The sequence below is a fragment of the Cicer arietinum genome, chromosome 1, assembly GCF_000331145.2.
Source record: "Cicer arietinum cultivar CDC Frontier isolate Library 1 chromosome 1, Cicar.CDCFrontier_v2.0, whole genome shotgun sequence".
Taxonomy (NCBI): Eukaryota; Viridiplantae; Streptophyta; class Magnoliopsida; order Fabales; family Fabaceae; genus Cicer; species Cicer arietinum.
This window is the reverse complement of record NC_021160.2, coordinates 50,974,739-50,999,120: the sequence shown is the minus strand read 5'-3', so window position 1 is coordinate 50,999,120 and position 24,382 is coordinate 50,974,739. Positions and strand designations below refer to the sequence as shown.

Below are 24,382 nucleotides of genomic sequence, written 5' to 3'. Positions count from 1 at the left end.
AATAACATTAATAAATAATAAAATATATACAGATCGATATGTCATGTCTAATAGGCTTTTTGATAAGTCTGACCTATTTAAATAAATAGACTTTAAAAATAGCATCAGCCTAGATTTTTTATTAAATAGACCAAGTCAGGTCAGGCCATAAGCCCCTAACTGACGGCCTAGCCTATTTCCATCATTAATTGTCGATAAGTGGTGCACAATCAACTTGAAATACAAGAAAATTTGAGGCAATTCATGAAAAGATAACGTGAACGGCTTCTACTAAATAAAATGGAAAATATTTCGTGGACATATGATATAGATGTATACACCTTAAAAAGAATGAAGAAATAAAAAAAAAAAATGATATATCTGTTATGTGATGAGAAGAGAAAGATATAAAAAATTAAAAATTAAAAAACAATCTCTTTAATGGATATTGAAGAATATGAGATGTATACATATCATTATTAAAATAAAATATTTCTTCCATCTTAAAATAAACGTCACTTTAATAAATAAAAAATATCTTAAAATGAATATCATTCTAGATTTTTAATATAAATTTAATTTTTTTTATAATTGTACCCTTCAACTATTACTATATACATAAATAAATAAATAAAAAATTATTACTTTATACACTACTTTCACAACATTAATTTTATATTTATGATAATAAAAAATACATCAATAATTAAAAGAAATAATTTAATAAAATAACTATTATTATTTTTATTTAAAATAAGTAATGAATAGAGAACGTAAAACAAAACAAAAAAGTAATAACTCGACCAATTTGTCCGAAGCCGGACTAATAATGTCCTAGCAAGCACAAGTTCCAAAAGGTGTCTATGTCGGAGCCTCCACAATATAACACCTTTACATGTGTTGGATTCCCCACGTTAAGCAATTGCACCTAACTAAACTAGTCTCACTCATAACCCCCAAACAAAAATGTCTCCATTTTCAAGCCAACACGAGGAAGATGCATCATGCGTCAGCTGAAGCTACTGTGAGTGTTGGATCATAAATGCAACTCTAGATATTTTGTTTTGGTCCACCTGTCAACTGATATTTATTCGCAATAACTACTTGTTTAATAATGTATATACTATTTTCTAAAGGCATACTACAATAATAATTTTTAATCATTATTACTTATTTTTACATGTAGAAGCCAAGGATCATAGTCGGGTGACCCTTGCAGAAGCAAAACTAAACTTCAGAGTTTTGCTAAGAGACCTCATACTATCGCTCAAGTATAGTAAGTAGAATCAATTGTTGAGAATTTCATCTAGCAAGAACAATTAAAATTGTACACATTTTAGTTCATATGTTGAAAGTCAAGAAAATTCATTAGAACTAGTCATCATTATGCCTGAATCACTAAACTATCTCAATCTACTACACAATTGCTAAAAAATTAATAACAGAACTCTATATGAAATGTGGATTTATCAGGGTCGAAAAGACTACTCTGAAGTGTTTGAAGGTTACCATTGTTAGAGTAGGTCAAGCCAATTTCAGTGGTTTCTTTGACTAACATGATGTGGATAAGTAAATGCTGCGCAAGCAAAATATCCATAGTCGCCAAAAGCTTGAAGACATTAAAAATTGAAAAGTACTAAAAGTGTGAAAATTGAAGACATTAAAAATTGAAAAGTACTAAAAGTGTGAAAATTGAAGACATTAAAATTCCTTTAGAACAAATGCACTATTTATGAATATTTCTCACATAACTTGAAACTTTTGGATCTATCTAGCTGATATACAACAAGACCTTGAGAAATTAAAAGTACTATACGTGTGAAAATTGAAGACATTGAAAATTCCTTTAGAACAAGTGCACCAGTGTTAAACAGCTCTCCTCTCTCATGGCCTGACACATGGTTTCATACAAATGGAAAATTGTCACTCCTGCATACTGTATGCTATTTGTTGAATATCAACAATCTAAATGAAAACATCACAACACTTGGATACCTATCATTTCTGTGTAAAACTACAATCCTAACTATGTACACTAAACCTAATAAGTGTCATGTATCGTTGTAATGGTTAATGATTAGCTGATATCTTCTGTCAAAACACTGGCCAACCAGGAAAGCATTTTTGCAGAAACCCAGCATTGCTCTTCAAGGCAACTTGCTCTCGTGAGAGCTAAGCCTACAAACAGAGAAGACTATAGAAAAAAAGTGGAATAAATGCGTTGTCAAGTTGAGCCGTGTAGGCCTCCAACAAACCACTTACAGTCACAGCTAGAAGAAGAGTGAACCAATGCTGCAAAAAGTTATTAACAAAGACGTCAAAGAAAAACTCAATAATCTAAGGAGCAAACATTCCAGAATATACTAGCAATAAATGGCAATTTCTTGTACTTCCCCTTTATTTAAAGGGACCCTAAAGATGAAACTGCATCTTACTGTCCTTGGAATATACAACTTGGCAGAGTATATTATAGGCCTACTTTTTCCATTTCTTTTTCTCCCTTCTGAGAAAGGTATATAGTCATATAGGAGAGATTGAGATGGAGCATACAGTTGTCCCTTAAGCAGGCCCGATTTGAACTTATGAGAAGAGATAAGGGTTGGGGAAAAAGTGCAAGTACTACCTTAAGACATTCAGTACGTGACCAAAATTCTGACCTAACTCCACATGCAGCAGTCTAGGAAGGCAGTTCTTAGCCACTAGGTTCTTAACTTATTAGTGCAAGAAAGTAATTGTTTGATGTGAGTGGTAACAAAAATAAGTACTCCCTCTGGACTCAAAATTAAGCAAAAAACAAGTCAAGTCATAGTTAGTTTCAAATATAAGAAACTTCCTTATTTCACCATATTTAATGTTATCATTCCAAAAATAACTTTCAATCAATGTTCTCATAAAACAAGTTCCCAAAGAATATTAAATTATGATAAAGAGTAGTTTGGGGAATACAATGACATTTTTATTACATCAAGAAAATTAAATGGTGTTAACTAACATTATTAATTAATGTGAAGTAGGTTACTTTTGCTTATACGTATTTGAGTTCAGAGGAAGAACAATGTGGGACTTGTTTATGCAAAGAGTGACAAAAAACCTGAAGTAGTGAACTAAGATGTCAACACCCAATATAAATAAATCAACTTTATTATTAACGAGTTTACTACCACCCACATTTAACCAAATACTCCCCACCCTCAATATGAACACACACACACACACACACAGAGAGAGAGAGAACCTGAGTGAAAATGTATCCGGTTGATGCTAAGAGTGGAAGGAGTAAAGAGCAAGCAGCAAGTACAGACGTTATACCAGCTGCAGTACCTTCGACGGTTTTCTCTGGCAAAGTGGGAAAGCTACATATTTACACCATGCAATGCAGAACATTGATAAAAATCATTACCAATGAAAATACTTACTGCCAGTTTTACTCCACCTTAAGACACCATACTTGTGCCCAACCATTGATGCCTAAACAAAAAAAAAATCAGTTACTATCAACAACCGAGATAAGCAATCATTAACAGAACAACTCCTTTTAACATTTCTGGATAAAGAAATATAATTAAAAAAACATGTTTTATAACGCTTTTCCTTAATCTCCAACTCTACCACTATCAGATAAAATGGTATCCACACAATCCACATCTTTCATGCAGCCTTGTTAGAAATTAATCAATTTACTTCTAGATAGGAACTATTTACAGTTAAAGAAGGTAGTCAAATTACTCACAAAAAATTCTGATACATTATTATTCATGAAAAACATCCTGATTCCCCAAAATGGGAGTAAATTATTTTCTCAAAAATTGTCACAACCTTGCAGTATAAAATTTCGAGATTGATTCATGTTCTTGCATATATGGTTCAGTTGTTTCCTTTTTACTAGAAAAATTCATCTTACAACAAAAATTATATTTAGAAGTCCAAGTTGGTTACTTGGAAAGGCCCCAAAGTTTAGCAGGTGTGCAAACTCCCCCTCCCTCCCACTAAAGAGAGAGGACTTACCATTGTATCTCCAATTCCTAGGCTCAAAATTCCCGCAAAAGGGGCAAGAGGTCGATCATTGTAACCAGAAGACATCCAAATAGGGAGAGCACATCCAAGCAAGAGTGAGAAATGACTGGGAAAAAGGAAAGTTGTCATGAAAGGGAACTAAATGCAGATGTGTATCATAAACATTGTACTGCACGATATGGGTTATAGTGAAAAGAGCATTATACCTGACAATGAGAAAATCAGAGTCACGATGGTCGGTGAATGCATTCATAAATTGATTTATTGGTTGTCCCAAGGGCCAGATTCTCCATACCTAAGTAAGACAGTGTCAATGAAAAAGCAACCAAGAAAACTCATGTATAGTATACCAACCAGTCTGCTCTGAATCATTTGACCTGGTGGGCAGTAGTATTAGAATTTTCAGTAACAAAAAGAAGACAAGAACTCAGCTAGTGAAGTTGATTTTCTACTTATCATGAATTATGCGTCATCATACAGGTCATAACTGGGCAAAAATATGTGCAGTGTGTACCGCAGCATCCAAATGAGATACATTCACAAACTCATAGTTTTTAAATGATTCAACAAACTTTCAGGAAATTGGAAATCTAATTTACTGACATCTCTCTTCAGAAATTGTTCCAGCAGAATGTAAAAGTGTCCCGATGACATACTTACGGTTATATTCCCTTCCCTTTCCTTATGCTATCAATACATAAGACTACCGAAAATAAATCTCATAGGACCCACTCAAATTAACTGTTCTTGGCCACATACAGATACTAAAATGATGAGTCATTTCTTTCATAGCAGTTTTCCAAATTTAAGTATATTGAATTTAGATATTGATTCCTTATGGACTGCAATTGATGTAATAAATTTCTGGAGAGAGAGTAATCTTGTAATGATGATGCATGATCTTAATTTCAGTGCCAAATCATGAAAGAAGTCATGGCTGTGCTACGTCATGACTCATGACTGTAATTGATATAATAAAAAATAAACAATGAAACAAGCAGCACACTTTTTAAAAATGATCCTATCAATGCTATAAGCTGAAGGCATTCCAAGATACTTACTCGAATAATTTCTAATATTAAGAAAACTGCCAAAGCTGCACCAAAAGCTAGATCGAGAAACTTTGGCTGAAAAATGAGCATTATAGCTGCCATACATTAGCATAATTGATCAATATAAAACTTATAATCAAACTATTAATGGCCCTGATAATGCCGTTGTAAAGGAAAAAATATCATGTTTTTGAACACATTATAGCTCAACCATTATCTTTCCTTTTGTATTTCTTAACCATAAAATGAAAACTAAATTTTAAACAGCATTCATAAAAAAAGTGTTGAATAATCAGTTATCACATGACTTTCCTGTGTCAATTAATACTTACAACAATCTCTAATTTGTCTATACTATTTGATTAAAAAATTATAATTATTTCTTTTTGATTGCAAAAAGTAGAAACTATATAGTATAGAATAATTTTAAAAAATAAAATGAGGAATTTTTTCAAAAAATAAGAAGGATATATTAGATATTGTCATAAGGATCAGTAAATAAGTAGAAAGCTTATGATGAATAGATTTTGATTAACTTAGAATGTAAGGGCCTATTTACGACTTTCAGAAATTTGAACTAAAGGGCCCTTCATCGAGATTTGAAAGTTATGGTAGCAATTCAAAATGAGGGAAAGTCTAGGGAGTGTTCGTACATTTTTCCCTGCTTTCAGTTGTAGTAAAAACTAGGCATTGAAATTTAATGAAAAAAAAATGAATAATGGGTACCAAGTGGCAGAATCCATTTAATACAGTTGCATAAATAACAAACAACCATTTAGTCCCAATTTACCTGGAAGATAAGGGCAGGTGAAAACATCAAAACAGCTATCAGATGGTAGTATTTCCGCAAAAGAATCCTCTCAATCTTACTGTTCTTAGATATGTTATAGAATCGCAAAACAGAAACACAAATTATACACAGCCAATAGATACATAATGACAGTCTTTTGGACGGCTCTGAGAAAACAAAGGAAAGCACCCTGCAATGAGATGTTTCAAAATAAAATAAATTTAGTTATCTGGCATGATGACAGGAAAAAACAGTTGTTTTACGCTTACATAAAAGTATTTGAACAGGAGTGTATGAGACTACCATCATGGTTATAACTGTATATAAAACCATACTAGACATGACTTAACAACTGAACTATCTAGAAGTCCTAGTTGAATAAGACTTGGTTTCTTATGTTACTATATCTGTTCATTAAATATTGATTCACGATATGGATAAAACTCAGGCTGCACGCAACCAACATAAAAAGCATCCTATTATTACAACTTCCATAGTATTTCAGATCATATCTGAAAACATGAATAACTGGCAACTAACAAAATAATCAAATATCGGTGTCATACCATAAAAAGGGATGCATGTGAAACTCTTGTACGAACTGCATCCATAATGGTACAATCACAATGAGGACAAATCCAAGGGAAGCAAAAAATATAAGGGATCTCCCAATCTCATAGTATTTCCTTTGTTCAGAATAAGATGTACTTATAGACCACTCCCATATTTGGAGAATATACTTCAAAGCTATCGGATATAGCAGAAGACCAAGCACAAGCCCCTGCAGTAACAGCGAATGATTTTCTAGCCGTACGATTAACAAGAAAATTTCATAAGCTAACGACTAATACCTGAATTATAATGTTTATCTCACTTCGTTTAATATCATCTGCAGTAGCCAACTCTGATGACACCAATAGTCCACATAGCTGTTTAAACAACGTAATCACCAATAACATATATATACACTTGATTAATCTAGAAAAAATGTGCTAAAAATCACTGACCTTTTTTAAAGTAAGCAACAACATATCACCAAAATAGAGAACGATACCAGCAGCCACCAAAAATGCTTCCCCTGGAATCAAGGGTAAAACTATGATAAATAGAAGAGCTGACAAATTAAACATCCCTAATCAACCATGTAATTATTTTGAGATATGATCATCTAGTGGCAGCAGTAAATCCTCACTGTTTAGCGTTTCTATATCAGTTATGAGAACAGTAAAATCCAAAACACAGAAGAATAGCCAGACATACCGATGGAAGCACAAGACGGAAAAGTTCTCATAAAATGCTGAATCAGCTTGACGGATGCCAATCCATGAAAAAACACCCATAATAGCTTCAGTGCAGGGTGTAAGCCTAAGAATAAAAAGGCAATCACAGTTTTAATTAGAAGACACATTCCTCCACCATATAACATAAGCATTTGATTCAACAGTCCAAAAAGACAACCCAAAACAAAAACTTACCAATTTGAGATGTAGTGACAAGTGCTGCAATACAGAGAAGAGCTTGAAAGAAAATGAATGAGAAGGTAAACCTTAGAGCCCAATGAGAATGCCGTAGAGTGAATGCAAGGAATAGAAGCACAGTGAAGACGCTGGCAGTTGTTGCCCAGTATTGCAATGTCAGATATTCAATCTCTATACATAAAATTTTTGCACATCACGAAATTGCATTTCATAATAATTCTAAATATAAAAACCCTAAAAATGGAAGAAACAGGCATGAATGATAATATTGCAGAGAAACGATAAAGGAAATGCAATAAAGGTAAAAAGAAGAAGAAGAAAACCTTGAGGTTGAAGTTGACCGAGGGAGAGTCCACGTGAAGACTGAATCAATTTGGAGAGAATGAGAGAAGGGAGAGTGACGGCGCCGAGTAGAATACCGGAGGAAGCACCGGGTCTGAAAAGAGGAATTAATGAATTGATGAATTGAGCGGTGAATGAATGAATCGAGAGAGAGAGAGAGAGAGGTAGTTACCTGGTGCGGAGAAGGAAGGGTGAAATGGAAGATTCGACGGAGATTTCGAGGAAGAAGGAGGCGAGGGCGAGGAGAGAGAGGGAGAGGGCATGGGAGAGGAGAGAGAAAGGGAGGGAGTAGAGGATGGTAGAGATGAAAAAGAGAACGACGACTCTTTCGCCGTTCAAAAACGACGTCGTCATGGAAAACAATACTAGCAGAATTGGGTTTTACGCGGGAAGAAGAATAAGAATAAGAAGAAGATATGTGTTATGTAGTTAACTAACTAATCAACAACACGCTGAAAGGTGAAGGTTGGTGGACTCTCATTATACCTTCCGCTTTCATTCATCCACCCAAACTCATTCTCAATTTCCCAGTCAAATTACGCGTTATACTTTTCCCCTATTCATTACCCAATAAATATCATTTTATCCAATAAATTCATTTTCTATTTTATATGTTCAATTTACTTTTTTAATTATTCTCTCTTATTAATATTATTCTTATTTTGTATTTGTCAACCAAAAAACTAATTGTTAATAAGAAGAAGAAGAATTAATTAAAATTATTCCTTCTTTCATTCAATGAGTTATTTAATAATTTCACATACTAAGAACGTATAAATAAAAGAGAATATTAATTTTTCTATGTTAGCATTATTAACTATTGGTTAATTGAAGTATTCATTATTACTATTATATATATATATATATATATAATGGAAAATAGTGAATTGAGAATAATGTATATAGTATTAATTAAATAATACAATTAAAAAAAGCAATTAATATTACATTAAAATATTGAAAGGGTAATATATTTTAGGATAATTTTTTTTATAAATAGAACAATGACTTAGAAAGTACAATATAAAATATAAATTTCATATGCATTTTGATAAAAGTGTCGGTCCTCGTGACTTTTCTCTTTCACTTCTAATATTCTTAAAAATCTCAAATATGTGTTCGAATTAGTCAATTCAAATGTGTAAAATATACGTTCAGATTTGTCAATTTATATATATATATATATATATATATATTTGAAAACATTAAAAATAAGAAAAAGAAGTCACAACAACATTATTGATGCTTGTGAGAAATGGCTTAATGATGAACATCTTCCTAGCTCTTTGAGTGAAACGAATGTAGTACTCATTCCTAAATGCAAAGTGCCAAATAGTATGAGAGATTTGAGACCTATATTTTTATATAATATTGTTAATAAAACTTTTACCAAGACATTGGCTAAAACATATATTTACTTAAGGTGTTTCTTCTTCCCAATCTCTCTCCTCTAATTATTTTAACTTATAAGACATGTCGCAATAGTTAAACTTATAAGACATGTCGCAATAGTTAAACTTATAAGACATGTCGCAATAGTAGGATACAGAAATGAGTTAAATCTTATAGAGTATAACAAGTTTATTTCCATTTGAATTAAATGAAATATGATAAAATTAACGACTATATATAAATATAACAATTCGGTAGGCATATGTAACACGTTCAACAACGTAACGAGTGGAACAAATCTATATAGGACCATGTCCCATCCCCACTAATCGTACCTTCAACCAAATAATTTCAAATGCATTTGGATTTGACTACGTCATAAATCAATTATTCAACAACACAACAAACAAGCATCTTTCAGAACTATCTATGTCCTCACTTGTCAGCACCAAGATTGAAATCAAATTAATAAAATGTACTATATGGACCAAGATCAAGATATACATCAAATAAATCTCATATTTGCTCTTTCATTCATTAGTCTCTAAAGATAAATTCAAAAAACTAGAGTTGTCACCCAAAACTCGATCAAAACCGATTATACAATGTAAATAAATATGACTAAACAAACGTTCCTATCAACTTGTATCGATTGTATCCCTATGATTACACTTGAAACATTTAAGCAATGATATTTTTCTCCCTACCAATAAAAATAATAAAATGAACACCAAAATTCGATAACCTATTGCCATAAGAAACAAAATTAACAGATTTTTCCATTTGGAATTAATGTCAGGGGAGATATTGTACACACTTTGTAGAGCTTGAAACCCAGATATGCTCCTTACCTGCCCAACTGCAAAAGAAGTGCCTAGGTACTCATTCTCCAATAGCCCCTAAGAAAGACAAATATGTTAATGTTTCACTAAATGCTCATTAAGCAAATAATATTTAACTTACAACTAAATTATATCCTTTGATCCACTTAGTTTTGTCCTGACAATAGATTTAATAACTTCACTAACATGTACACAATATCTACATAATGAGTTGATTCATTGATTGGATGTCTATATAAAACTATAGTAATTTATAATTCTACAAACAATTATCTTTTACCTGAATAGAGTATGTATGAAAGGCCATATAGGACATTGGATACATCCACACTGGTCCTGGCAAAGCGCTTCGAATTCTAAAATAGCCGGCCGAAAGCATCATGACCACCTAAAATGGTGTAGCATACAAATGCATTAGTCTTAGTTTTGGAAATACCTAAAAGCTTTAATTTAATCATATGGCCCACCATATAATGAAAATGTCGACTATTATTAGTCTATGTAGCATCAGTAGCAACACTTCAAATAGAAGGTCTGTCTAGTGTCCAACACCAACACATATTGTTGCATTCAATCAATTCTATTTTTCTCAAATTATTACCAGTGTTTACATATCAATGTGGTGTTCGGTGTTTGTGTCAATGTCATTGCTATCAATGTTTGGCATTTAAAATAAATGATAAAAGATACTCACATGTAAGCATAAGAGTGTCAAGACACTCCAGAAAACATCTTGCCACAAAGTAGCAACAACTAGCATAATTCCTTCATTCAGCAACAGAGTCATGAAAAAATTCAGCACAAAGTACATTAACAAGCTGAACTGATCTACCAGCCCTACTAAGAAGTAGAAGACGAGACTTGACGTAATCGAGATGAGAAAAAGAAACGGGATGCTGGACAAGAGCTGCGCAAGTAAAAATACAAATGTACTAGAATGCTCGTTTGATTCTTCACACGCATATATCTGCACAAGACCAAATTATTCAACTTCATCAACCTTTCAAAGATTCCACATGTCTATTACTATAAATAATATATTCATGCATGTTGATTGTATTTTCTTTGTCACTTTTGCTCTTTGGAGAAGATCAACTATTAAGTATCACGTGCTTGTTTCGCCAAACACAGTGAAGAGACTGACAAATAAACTACCACCAAAGTCAACTTCAAAGGCATATTTCAATACAGTGTATCAATATTAAAATTTCCACAATCATTAGTACTACTTACTACATAATTGATTTATCTAGTTATGTTGTTTCTAACATGAAATTAATAAACTGTAATACTTTTGCTAATGTTAGTGGCTTGTGCATCAGTATTAAATATTAATAGAAGAGTGGCCCATATTTTAGAACTTGAAAGCTTATGTATGCAAACTTCTCGTGAATGACTAAATGACCAAACAAAATAAGGCATGGTGTTCTGTGTTTGAGTTCTGCATAGACCTATGCACCATACAGAAGAAGCAAAAACTTCATTGCATGCAAAATAAGCACATGAAGGCAAACTAATAAATGGATGTAAAGTCGGAAAAGAGAAAAAAAACTACCTTGATTTCTTTCATAAGTGCAGGCACCTTGGCAATGCTTAGAAGGGAACAGAATGACACAAATACAAAAATTGCTGCAACCCTTGTCTGCAATTTAAAAAGGTGTTAAAATTTAATTTATATACGCATTATGATCATATCTAGAACAGTTGGCGTGTATAAATGAATATATAAACTATATAAAATATATGCAATTCTTATGTCAAGACTCACCACAACAGAAGACAGAGAATGCCCGAGACCGGAAAATACAGTACCGATGCACAGCGTGAGGAGCATGTAAAGAATAAGATGCAGCCAGTAATATTTCCATTCCCTCGACACGACTAATAAAGATCTCCATGTCAAGACTGCTACTCGAATAGCATTGCTAGCTTTCCCTTTGCTTTTGAGAGCCGGACCTTCCTGAGAAATCAATAATGTTTTTAAAATGATTCTAAAGTTAATAATCCAACACTGGCTTATAAAGCCATTATAACATACCTTCTCAGTGAGTTTCAAAATCATTGTTTCAACAGAAGCTGCATCTGCAGATGACTTATAAGTTGCTTCAAGTGTCCGTATAGCAACGGCAGTGTCCATGTTTACGGAAGAAAAATCTCCATTGTCGTCCTATTATGATGAAAATGTTAATAAAAGCATAACATTCAAAAATGTTTAATCTCTTAATATTAATATAGCAATGAGGCATAACATCTATAAAAAGTTTAATTGTTAACATTAACATAGCAATGAGCACAGAATCATCAATCTACTAGAAAAAATTACCTGCCAGTTTTTACACATAGCAATTATCCTGTCAAAATCTGTATTGATTGCACGTAAAAAGTGATCAGAAGGACTTTGCATGATTGGACAAGGAAATCCAGCATTCGAGAAGTGCTGTACAAATATCAAATTATAACAGTCAGTAAGAAGATATGTAATGCATTCTTCTCACTGGAAGAATAGGTTTAGCAAAAATGGAAAGTTCTTGACGACGTCGCAGCCATACTCATCTACCAACTGTCGCTTTTAACTAATATTATTTTATTCGTAGAGAAAACACTACTACTTAACTCATCCTTAATCAAATTTATGTTGGGTTCGTATGCCAACTTTACCTACTTGACGAAAGGGAACGAACTTAGTTTCATTTCCGGGTTTATGGATTGGATTCAGTCGGCATCATGACACAATCAAACAAAAGGAAGGAAGGGGAATGAAGGGTATAGGAGATAAGTTACCTGCAAGCAAGCTAATGTTTCTCCAAAGAACAAGGTATTTCCATTTGAAAGCAGACAAATACGGTCAAAAAGACCAAAGACTTCTGTGCTGCTCTGGTAGATGGTTACGATAAGAGTGCAACCAGTGCTCGCAAGTCTCCTCAATGTAACCATCATCAAAAGTGCCGAGACGCTTAAAAAATAGAAAAATAACAAAGATGTGAATGAAAAATTGCACTAAATATGGAATGCTATCATCAAGCAAATAATAGAGAATTATTACTAAAGAAAAGTGAATTGACGAAAAAAATAAACACCTGTCCAAATGATAAAGAGGTTCGTCTATAAATAAAATACGCGGTCTCATCACGAGTTCCCTAGCAATGCTAACAAGCCTTCTCTCTCCACTAGGAAGTCCCTTCATATAACAATGTCCACCTATAAGTTTATTTGCATGATCGCCTAAAGACATTGCATGTATAGCATCCTCTACTACACTCTTTTTCTGACAAAAGAAACCAGGAAGCTGCAGCAACGCTGAATAATACAGAAACTCTCGCACGGTGAGGGATCCAATCAAAGCGGTTTCTCTATCAACATAACCCTGCAAATTAAGAAGCAATTTTGATATACAACCAAAGGGCATTTGTGATTTTTAAACATAATTGAAACTCAGATATTAAACAGCCAATAAGGGACTGAGCTCACATATGATCCATAGGGCATTTGCGATTTCGCTCCATTCACAAACACTTCACCATACATCCGGGCCGAAGGAAGCAACCTTCCTGAGGTAAAGAGAAAGTTCCATTTTAGCTTTGATTACTGAAATACAGATATATATATATATATATATATATATATATATCATTTGAAATGTTTAGAAAGAAAGGATAAAAGAACCATTCTTCAAGACCTGCAATGGCTCGTAACAAAGTAGATTTTCCCGATTTAGCTGGCCCCATAATTACGGTAAGTGTCCCCGGTAATGCATAACCGGTCGAATTCTTGATAACCTTATCAGAATACTTTCTTTTTCCCTTTATAGTAACAGTCAAATCTTTCCATGCAACAGAAGCCCCAGCAATTTTACGCGGAATAACTGCCCCTTCCGGTAAATGCGGCGAGGGTAGGGACCCGCTGTTGAGCTTCGAGAGAGAGGGTGAAGCCGGCGTTGTTGCAACATTAATAGAGTCGCCTCCATCATCAACTCTAACATCAATATCTGTAGTATCATCCCATTCAGGTGAATCCTCAAATGAGATAGGTTGTCTTATTGAACCCGGTTTACGCAGATAGAAAAAGTTGCTTGATGGCACCCTACTTGCCGGGCTACTAGCCGAAGATGATGAAGACCTATAATTATCTGACTGAGACTGTATTTCTTCCATTATCTTCAACTTTTTTCCCCTTTATACCATCAAAACTTACACATCATTCTACAAATTTGTGCATGCTGAGGTAACTATGCAGTCAAATCATATAGAACACATCCTGTCTGTAAAGAACACTGTCTATTAACAGCCTGCAGTGCAAATCACAAATCAAAATTTCATCTAAATCTCATTCATGAAACAAAAAGCAGACACCACATTAACAATCTGCAAAATGCAATGAATTTATACAGTGTAACACTAACTTCTAATAATCATCATAAAAAATGCAACAACAACAAAAATCACTACAAAAATGCAACAAAAAAAGACATAAACAAGTAAAAGGGGTATCAAGGGTTTAGGGGAGGAGACATATTTATTTATTCCTCCAAACCACTAACACAAAACCCATATTTAATTTCCATTAAAAAGTAGAAAAATAACCACAAAATCAAATCTTGTACACAAATTTTCCTTTTCCATTGAAACATCCCTTTCACTCAACCATGCCTTATACACCTCTTTCACAAACCAAACAATTATTATTCATCTATCACCCTAAAAAAGGAAACTTTAACACACTAAAACGAAGAAATAAATAAACAAATAGATTGAGAGTGAAAAGAAAATGCAGACTCTAGTTTTAGTGCTAAGTTGAACATAACAACAAACATAAACCCAAAAAAAAGGTTCCAACTTGAATGAAGGGTCAATGAGTATATGAATGCTAAAGACAAAGTTAAAGAGGAAATGACAAGGGACATACCTGGATCTAAGAAAAGCAATGTTATTGAGAGAGTAGTGAAAGAGAAAAAAAAAAAAAGAGTGTGTGTGAACTGAGGAAAGAAGAAGAAGAATGTGAATGAATGAAACAAAGTTGTGGTTTTTTTTTTTAAGTATTTTGGAAGAGTTATTGATTTGACCCGTTGAACCCGGGTATTTTGTAGTATTGTTTTTTGATTCTCTTTTTTTTTTAGTACTATATGTCTCAGATTTGTGTCTTCTAAAGTAAATCATTCATTTAATAATTAAAAGATGAATAATATGATTTTGTGCATATCCATAATTAATATGCGATTATAATATCAATTCATCTAATTTTTCATTTTAGATAAATTAAATCTGTCTATTTCACACTTTCTCTTTTGTTATTATTTTTTCTTTTCTTTCCTTTTTCTTTTTCTTTTTCCCTTTTTCTATTTCCTCCCCTTCTTGTCTTTTCTTTTTAGTGGGGAATTAGAATGTTTTTTTTTTCTTTTGTTTAGACAGAAAAATGTTTAAATGTGTAATGATGGTGGCAACATGCAAGGAGTGGTTGCCACCTTTGATTCCAACTTTTTACAATTTGACAATAATCATTAGCATAACAAATTACTCATAGCAATTTGCCTTCATGTCAAAGACAGAGAAATCTGAATTATGATGATTCATTGGGATGGAGGGTTATGTTTTATGTAACTTGCAGTTTAATACGTTTATTTATTTATATTGTAAAAAAAAATGTTTATTTATCTAACATATAATCTATAATCTATGCCTATAATAAAAAGGTTAGAGAAATTTGTTGTAGCTTATTTTTTTATCAAAATTTTTTTGCAATTTTTTTTTTAACTTATCGCATATTATTAGGAATCACTGTTGAAAAAAAACTACTAATAAAAAAAATAAAGAATTAAAAGAAAATATTTAAAATAAAAATGAACACAAATTACGATTCAAGGTTAATATATGCAATATAAAACTGATGGTGCTATTTTAGTTAATGTTTATGATAGGTTGGATTAGATCTCTAGTAACGATAGTTCAAAAATAAATAAGAATTTTGTTAACAAATATTTTAAAGATATTTGTTAATTAACTAAGAGTGAAAATTTTGTATTGAAAAAATAAAAATTTTAACTTTAGAAAAGTTAAATACACAGATTTTTTTATATACTCTCAATGATAAATTAATATTTAAATTATTAACAAGTGTCTTAAAAAAATTATCAAATTTTAATTACTACTCATTTTTATTTTATTTTTTTGGAAAAATATTACTCCATTCTTCATCGGACTTGAAACCACGAAAGTCAAAATTCGTCCATAGGTCGCAACTCTAATGTGCTAATTAAAGTTTGTGGATTTTGGTTTGGCCAAAGCATTTTTGGAGATTTTGAGAAGTCGCGCACCAAGAAAGAAAGAAGAAGAATTATAATTTAGGAATTTTAGAAATTATTTAGGTACCAAATTATCTCCAAATACAATTGTTACAAAGACTTATGAGTCCGATTGATTGATGCGCATGAGATATAATACGTGATTAAATAAAATATAAAATTGGATAAGAATATAATCTTAATAGAATAAATATTATTATATTATATATTTGATATACTTCATAATAATTAATATAATAATAATATTTTATTTTATCGCGTATTTAATATAAATTTTATCATGATATCATATATATATATATATGTTATATTTAAATAACAAAAATATTATTGTGAATAATTACATATTAATTTTTTAAAATTAATTTATTATACTATAAATTAACAAAAAATAAATAAGTAATTAAATAATGTTATATTTAAAATTATCAATTGACACTGCTAAATAAATAATTTAAATTTAAAAAAAAATAATGAGTGGCCAAATAGTTCTATTTTATTTGTTATAATATAAATACAAATATGATATATATTATATATAAATGAAAAAATACTCTTATAAATAATTGTTCTTATAATATCTTATTGGTTTCTAACCTAATTCATATTCGTGATAGATATTTCAACTAAAGAAACAAGATAGGATAGAGTTATGAATTAACTTTTAACATATCACATTGGTTAACACTAAATTAAAACATGATATTATAAATTTATTATTATTAAATTGTGAAAATAACGTTGTTGTATGAGATACTCACTGTGCCAACTTAATATAACTCTACGCGGCAAAGATGGTTGACAACGGATGAAGATGGTCAATGGACAATCAAAATTGAAGATCACTTGGAGAAATGAAACTCCATCCAAAACGAATTTGCAATATTTCATTTTACCATCGAAAATAAAATATTTGAGATCATACTATCTTATTAGTATTAGTTTTGAGTGCCATTAACTTTTGAGGAAAATATTTGTATAGTCCTAAACTCATAATACATTTAATTACACCTACTAAAAAATATAAATTATTTAATTATTTTAATTAAGGGTGGATTTTGATAAATTTTATTGATGATCAATATAAAATATATTATATATAAAATATTTTTAATTAATTCATATGCTTAATTTTAGTGTAGTGGTAATTTCTAATTTTTAATTGTATAAAAAGTATTTAGTTTATAAAAATTTCCATTACTACTAAATAACTCAACAATTTAACATTATTAACGAGACATTTGTTATATATATCATATATATTTTCGTATCTTCTCCTATCATAACTAAATTCATCCTTCATTTCAACAATAATAATTATTATTATTTTTCTTATTTATATATGTACTTAAATACATGTATAAGAATTTTGTCACTGCAATTCTCTTCTCATTAAATCACAACATAGGATCTGTTGACAAAAGCCAAGAGAAACAAAATGAGTAGCTAGTGATACATGACATGATTTGTAGGAGTGTAGACCCACTCATAATAATAACCTATCAACATAATTAATCCTAATCATATAGGAGTACTAGTATTATTTCGTTCTTAAATACACATTTGTTAACTAAATCACCAGAATCAATATATGTTCCTCGTATAGCTTATTGGTTAGTACAAAAAAAGATGTAAAATTAATTAAGACTATATTTTGAAAGAAAAATAATTAATATACTGTTAAAAATTAAATAAAAACTTATATAAAATAAAATAATTCTCTAAAATAAAATCTTATATCTAAAGACAGAAATAATATTAAAAATAAAAAAATAAAATGATACTATCGGAATTATCAAAAACATACTAAACAATTTTTCTAAGTATTTTGATTTTAAATCCCCTGTCTTTGACTACCTACTTTTTGGCGACTTTTATTTATCTATCTCTTAATAAAATTTTATCTCATTCAAATAACTCTTATTAATTTATTTTTTAATCATCAATTTTATCTAAAATTATATACATTAAAGTTAGTAAAAATCACCCACCATCAAATGTAAGGATCCATTTTCAAATTTTTCTCTACTCATATTCTTTTATGTTATTGGTCTTAGTATCTGTTTGGTTGATGATACATATAGAAGAATGATGGAACGGAATGAAATAATGTCTAATGCCAAAATAATTTCGACATTTCATGTTTTCACATCTTAAGATGACATATATAGATATATAGAACCAGATAATTTTTGGGTCTGCTCATCATTACATTAATAACAATTCATTGAATTAAAAAAAGAAATTATTTGTTAAATGATATTTGACTATTCATGTACTTCAGTGAATATACGATAAACTTTTCTTTTTATAGGCTAGTATCCGTTAATTTGAAAACACTTGAATGAGATAACACGTATTTTTTATAATTTAATATTGAATGCTTGGGAATTTAAATTTTAGACATATAACACTGTTAATACTTTTGCAGTGATTTTGTCGTTTATTTGAGCTTCACAATACTCAAAAGATTAATATTGACATTTGCAAGGAAAAACTACTCAATTAAATAAAAAAATAGGTTAAATTGCACTTTTAATTTAATTTTAGTTTATGTTTTAATTAATTTTTTTTTTTGAGTTGGTCTTTAATTTTAATTTTGAGAATTTGATATTTTATATTTTAAAATGTCAATAATGTTGTAATTTTTTTTTTTACAAAAATCTAAAAAAATCATCAAATTTTTTAAACAAAACCCATAAAATTCATTATTATCTTTAATAAAATACAAATTAATAACTTAAATATTTAAATAAACTCATATTTCCATTCTTTATTTGAGATTGTTGGAAATAAAAATATGAATTTATTTTAATATTTGAGTTATGCATTTGATAAAATTTGCATTATATTGAAGATGATTATTAGTTTTATGGATTTTGTTTGAAAATTTTGATGATTTTTTTGTAAACAAAAAAAAATAACATTGTTGACATTTCAAAACATAAAATATTAAATTATAACTTAAAAATAAAATAAATAACTAAATAAAAAAAAAACAAAAAATTTAAACGTTAACTGAAATTAAATTAAATGACCGCATATGTAATTTAAAAAATAACCGCTAAATGTCTTGCTGCATGAGTGATACATTAATTTCCCTTAAGTAATGAAGCAAATTCTGGAAGAAAAAAATAATAATTATAAGTGGATCAACAATGACTTCAAAAGATAAATAAGTGGACCAACTAGGGAATTCAACTAAATAATTCGGCAATTTGGTACTAACTCTTGAGATTGTGATGCGTCAAACTAGGAAAAAATATATGTGAACCAATTTTTTATATATCGGTCCTATTAATCTGTATAGTTTTCGCACAACTTTTATATTTAAATATCCTTAATTTGTATGTATTTATTTAATTTAACTTTTTTTTTTATTTCATCACCAATATATAATATTTAGGCTAAATAACATTTGTGGTCCCTTAACTTAATTTCAGTTAATGTTTTAGTTATTTATCTTTTTTCTTTTCTTCTCAATTTGGTCATTTATTTTAATTTTAAGTGACAATTTGATTTTTTATATTTTATAATGTAACAATGTTATCCTTTTTTTTGTTGCAAATATGTAAAAAATCCAACAAAATTTCAAACAAAAATCATAAAATTAATTATCATTCTCAATATAATGCACATTTCATCAAATTCATAACTGAATCTTTAAATAAATTTATATTTAAATCCTCAATATAATGCACATTTCATCAAATTTTAATGAATTTTTGTAATAAAAATGATAACATTTTTGTAATAAATTTTAATCAAATTGTCACTTGAAATTAAAATAAATTACCAAATTGAGAGAAAAAAAAATGACTAAAACGTTAACAAAAATTAAGTTAAGGGACCACGTGTGGTATTTAATATAATATTTATCATATTATTATCTTTATTTTTTTTTCTCACATTGTCAAATGAGTGTTTAGGTTTTCATCAAGTAGTTTCCTTCAACATAGAAGTTTTTGTGTTTTAATTTGTATTTTTTTTCAGCGGCAAAAGAAAACATACAAAAATGATTGCCTTATTTATTTATAAGTAAAACCTTATGACATATGAAGGTGTACTTCATATTTTTTAACTTCTCACATGCCTCAACCAATATATTGATTTGAACATCAAAGTATTTGTAGGAACACTCTCATCACCCGACTTCATTTTATCACAGACTATGGTCGATCGCCACCATTTATAAAATATTATTCTTTATGATTTGTCATCAATGTGAAGTACAAATCTTTATCAAAATATTGTAAAGATCATAAAAAAAATAAAACATAATTAAAAAAAAGAAACAACTCAAATATTTAAATATAGTGTGAAAATATTTAGTGAGATAGTAAAAGAAGAAAATATTAACAAACATAAAATATCAAAGTCATTATAAACACACTAGGGACAATAAATCTAAAATATTTTCTACAAGTGTACTTGGATTCGATTGTTTACTCAAATATATAGAAGTGTCACAAACCATACTAAATTAGATAATACTACTACATTTCTTAACTTTCAAAATATTCATATTACCAAATACCACCAAATGACAAATAAAATCAAAAGCTTTACACTTATTTTCACCGTACTCCGACGAAGAGAAAACAAATTAAAGAAAAAGTAACAACTTAATTTTGTAAGAATAAGTATTTATACCTCCAACCATCTACATACCAAATTGAGAAGTAAAAAAAAAAAAAAAAACAGATAATAAAAAAGGCATAAACAACTTTTACCAATTAAGATACACTACACTGTCCAACCCAACAACAACATTTACTAATTTATCTAAGTATAATTTTTTATCAAATGACTAAAAGCAAAAGAATTTCAAATTACAGAGATATAATTAAAAAAACAATAATTTAATAATTTTATAGACACTAAAACCAAATTTCACTTATATTATAGGATCAAACCACAATAATCCAAAAAAAAAAACAATATTTTTTATTAAAAAAACTAAAGAGTTGATATTATAAAGATATTTTTATTAGAGAAAAATTACCATGATTAATACTTTTGTTATGATAAGTAAATTGTAGGTGTCAAGTAAGAAATAAAAGAGTATTAAAAAATAATATATCTATATACATAAATTATGACCATTTAATAAAAAAAACATCACAACAAATTATTAATTGGTCTAAATTATATAGTGGATAAAATTAGTTATTATTTATAAAAAAAATTACACATATCTCAGACTAATTCTTGAAGGTATGCATTTAAACTACTCGACCTACGATCTAAACAATCTAACCTACGTAGACAAAAAATTTAATCTACGCAAATAAATCTATAAAACTTATTCCATATACCAAACTTTAGCGTCCAGTACTTACTTTTTAACATAGTATCTTTTTTTCAGTTTTGAATTATATTTTCAAGTGTTGATCATATTAATCATGATATTAAATGAACCTTATAGAGAAGACTAAATAAATAAGCATAAATGAATGGCATGTAGCAGTATGAGGCTTCTCGATGAAGTTATTATCGATCAAAACTTGTTTTTTAAGGAAAGCAATAACGACAGCCTAACAATGATTGCTATAAATTAATGAGCATGATGGTAGCATGAACACTTATACCATAAATACAATACATATGTCTTACCTTTTCAATTAAAAAAAAAATTCGATGGAAATTTAACTTACAAAAAATGCACTGTAATTTATTTTCTACGCATTTTATTTTTAACAAAAACCTCACCACCCATAATTTAAACAAAGAAAATTATTAATATTACAGAAGAAATAAAAAAAAAATATATGGGACAACATCTAACTCTTTTAGTAAAAAAAAATTAAAAATAATTTATTTTCTTACGGTCTTCATGTTTTTCTGTTGGATCAAAATATTGTCTTCATGTTTGTATTAGTATTAAGTAAAAAAAGTGTTCGTATTAGTTTTTGCAACAACAATTGATTCAATTGGGCCATTAACCGGACGTCATATTCAGGTATTGTGGTTTATTCAATTGTAGCTTCATTTTATATATTTTTCAAAGTATCTAAGATATATTTTTAAATTGACCAATCTGTAAATATATTTTTAGTAAAAAATACTTATAAATTGACTAATTCAAAGCGTACTAAAAATGAAAAAATAAACTACATTATATGATAGACCGAGCCCAACGTACAATCACAAAACATTTTTTTAATAGTTTTTATGTCGTCGACCATTAATTAAGCAAATTTATTATGAGATTTCAAAAAATAATATGAAAATTTTAGTGAAATTTAATAAATAGATATTCATCCAACTCTCTATGTTTGCTCATTTTTATTATATTATAATTTTCAGTAGTATACATTATATTACCAGATTCTAAAACAATAATGTTTGGTTGAATACACCCCAAATAAGAGTGTAGTATAAATAATGTAAAAAGTTTAAGTTAAAATTTAATGGATGATTAAGCCCAATAATGTTGGTTGAGAATGTTGTACCCATTGCTATGGATTTGGGCCTCATATCATGTAGTTGAAGGATTATTAAATTGTATTTAATTTTACAAAATAGTATTAAAATTAATAATTCTTGAAACACTAGACCAAAAAATAGATCATAATTAGAACTTTTCGACTATCTTGCCCTATTTTATCTTAATTTCTATTTTAAGTTTGTCATTTACTCATTTGTATATTTTTGTTTGAACTCAGTCTAATATATTCTAAAATGTGAAGACATTGATTTAATTGGGTTGTTGTTGACTTTTAACAACAATTTTCTATATTTTGATTTGTTGCACAATTGATGTCGCAGGCAGTGTTTATGATGCACTTGCATTTTTCTTTTTAGATTTATTATTTGCTAAATCAACTTATTCTACAAGGACTAATCTCTCAAGATAAATCAAATTCATTCAAAAATTCATAAAATAACTATAAAAAATAAGATGTAAACGAATATAGTATAATAAAAAATATTTAATTAATTTTAACATTTAGTGTTATAGTTAAAAAAGTGTAAGATAACTTTAGAAAAAGTAACAAAACAAAAATGAGAGATTAACAAATATACTATAACCATTTAAGAATTATCGGTTAAATACTACTTACATTAAAACTGAGGATTTATATATATATATATATATATATATATTTCACTTTTAATTTATTTCTTCTAAAATACTCTATTTTAAAATTCATATATTAAAATTTTCTATTTTTTGAGCTTTCAAGTTGTCTCTTCTTGATAATTCGATTATATGAAGTAAAAAAATTATCTTCTACACACATGTTTTTATTTTATTTTTTATTAATTAATATAATAAACAAAAAACAATTAAAAAATATTAATTATTAATTAATAATATTATAAAATTAATAAAATAAAATTAAAAAGATTTAGTACAATTGTGTAAAGTTATTTTTTATTTGATGATGATAAAATACTTCAAATACAACTGAAAATAAACAACCGCATGAAAATAGTAGTGTTCCATAATTGTAACAAGTACTAGTGACTAAGTGTGCATAATAAATAGGAAACAAGCTTATCCGCTCACAACAAAATAATAGATATTTTATTTTAATTTATTTAAATTAAATTATAAAAAACTAACTAACTATTTTATCATCCTTCAAAAATAATATTTTAAATTATTATTAAATAATCAATATAAAACTTATTTTTTTTTTATAAAAAACAAAAGAAACTCGAGTATATGATGAATGAAAAAACATGAACATGTTAAGATAATATGAGGGAATGGTTGATTTTGTTTTCACATAAAATTAGGAGGAAGTTGATGGTGAAATAGGAGGAAATTGTTAATTTATTTGCGAAAAAGTAGGAGGAATTTGTTAAATTCTTATAAAATGTTATTTTATTTATTCTATGATATATTCAAATTCGGTTCTTTAAAAAAAAAAACAAATATATATTTATGTACAATCTTATATATAAATTAGACATAAGAAATTCAATGAATGACATCATAATTATCTGATTATATTTCAAAATATTATTTAAATATTATTAATAATTCTACTGAATCTCTATAATTTTTTATTAATTTTAATTAATTTCAATTAATTTCATATTATTATTAATTAATAATTTTAATTATTTATTTATTATATAAATTAATAAAAATTTAAAAAACATATATACATAGAAGGTCGCATCATGATACCATCTAAGGTCAATTTATTTTGTTTGACATGTTCACATTTCTAAGATACTAT

The 24,382-nt window shown here is 28.8% G+C and overlaps 2 protein-coding genes across 2 annotated transcripts; both read right to left on the bottom strand.

Moving 5' to 3' along the window:
• Nucleotides 1–1,686: 1,686 nt before the first annotated feature.
• LOC101501533 (dolichol kinase EVAN) lies at nt 1,687–8,195 on the bottom strand. Its single transcript, XM_004487015.4, has 14 exons — nt 7,828–8,195; nt 7,637–7,749; nt 7,311–7,484; nt 7,096–7,200; nt 6,843–6,913; nt 6,687–6,764; nt 6,402–6,616; nt 5,836–6,025; nt 5,055–5,120; nt 4,200–4,288; nt 3,985–4,099; nt 3,396–3,447; nt 3,215–3,315; nt 1,687–2,271 (listed from the first exon to the last, which is right to left on the bottom strand). Exons 1-14 carry the CDS (start codon nt 8,007–8,009, stop codon nt 2,158–2,160), a joined length of 1,665 nt encoding a protein of 554 aa, XP_004487072.1. The 5' UTR covers nt 8,010–8,195; the 3' UTR covers nt 1,687–2,157.
• A 1,353-nt stretch (nt 8,196–9,548) lies between these two features.
• LOC101501850 (ABC transporter G family member 3) lies at nt 9,549–14,946 on the bottom strand. The gene is made up of 12 exons (XM_004487016.4): nt 14,792–14,946; nt 13,566–14,174; nt 13,358–13,437; nt 12,967–13,253; nt 12,671–12,842; nt 12,213–12,326; nt 11,928–12,056; nt 11,658–11,849; nt 11,445–11,531; nt 10,584–10,856; nt 10,170–10,277; nt 9,549–9,946 (listed from the first exon to the last, which is right to left on the bottom strand). The coding sequence occupies exons 2-12, from the start codon at nt 14,038–14,040 to the stop codon at nt 9,686–9,688; spliced, it is 2,178 nt and encodes a 725-aa protein (XP_004487073.1). The 5' UTR covers nt 14,041–14,174; nt 14,792–14,946; the 3' UTR covers nt 9,549–9,685.
• Nucleotides 14,947–24,382: the final 9,436 nt, after the last annotated feature.

Bases quoted from the DNA above. Each gene is read 5' to 3' on its own strand.
- LOC101501533 (XM_004487015.4), bottom strand. From the start codon at position 8,009: ATGACGACGTCGTTTTTGAACGGCGAAAGAGTCGTCGTTCTCTTTTTC. The intron at 7,485-7,636 runs GTTTTCTTCTTC...TTTTATGTATAG, and splicing joins CGGTCAACTTCAACCTCAAG to AGATTGAATATCTGACATTG. The intron at 2,272-3,214 runs GTTCTCTCTCTC...AACTTTTTGCAG, and splicing joins CCGGATACATTTTCACTCAG to CATTGGTTCACTCTTCTTCT.
- LOC101501850 (XM_004487016.4), bottom strand. From the start codon at position 14,040: ATGGAAGAAATACAGTCTCAGTCAGATAATTATAGGTCTTCATCATCT. The intron at 12,843-12,966 runs GTGTTTATTTTT...CTATTTTTTAAG, and splicing joins CCTCTTTATCATTTGGACAG to CGTCTCGGCACTTTTGATGA. The intron at 9,947-10,169 runs GTAAAAGATAAT...TGTCTTTCTTAG, and splicing joins TTCATACATACTCTATTCAG to GGGCTATTGGAGAATGAGTA.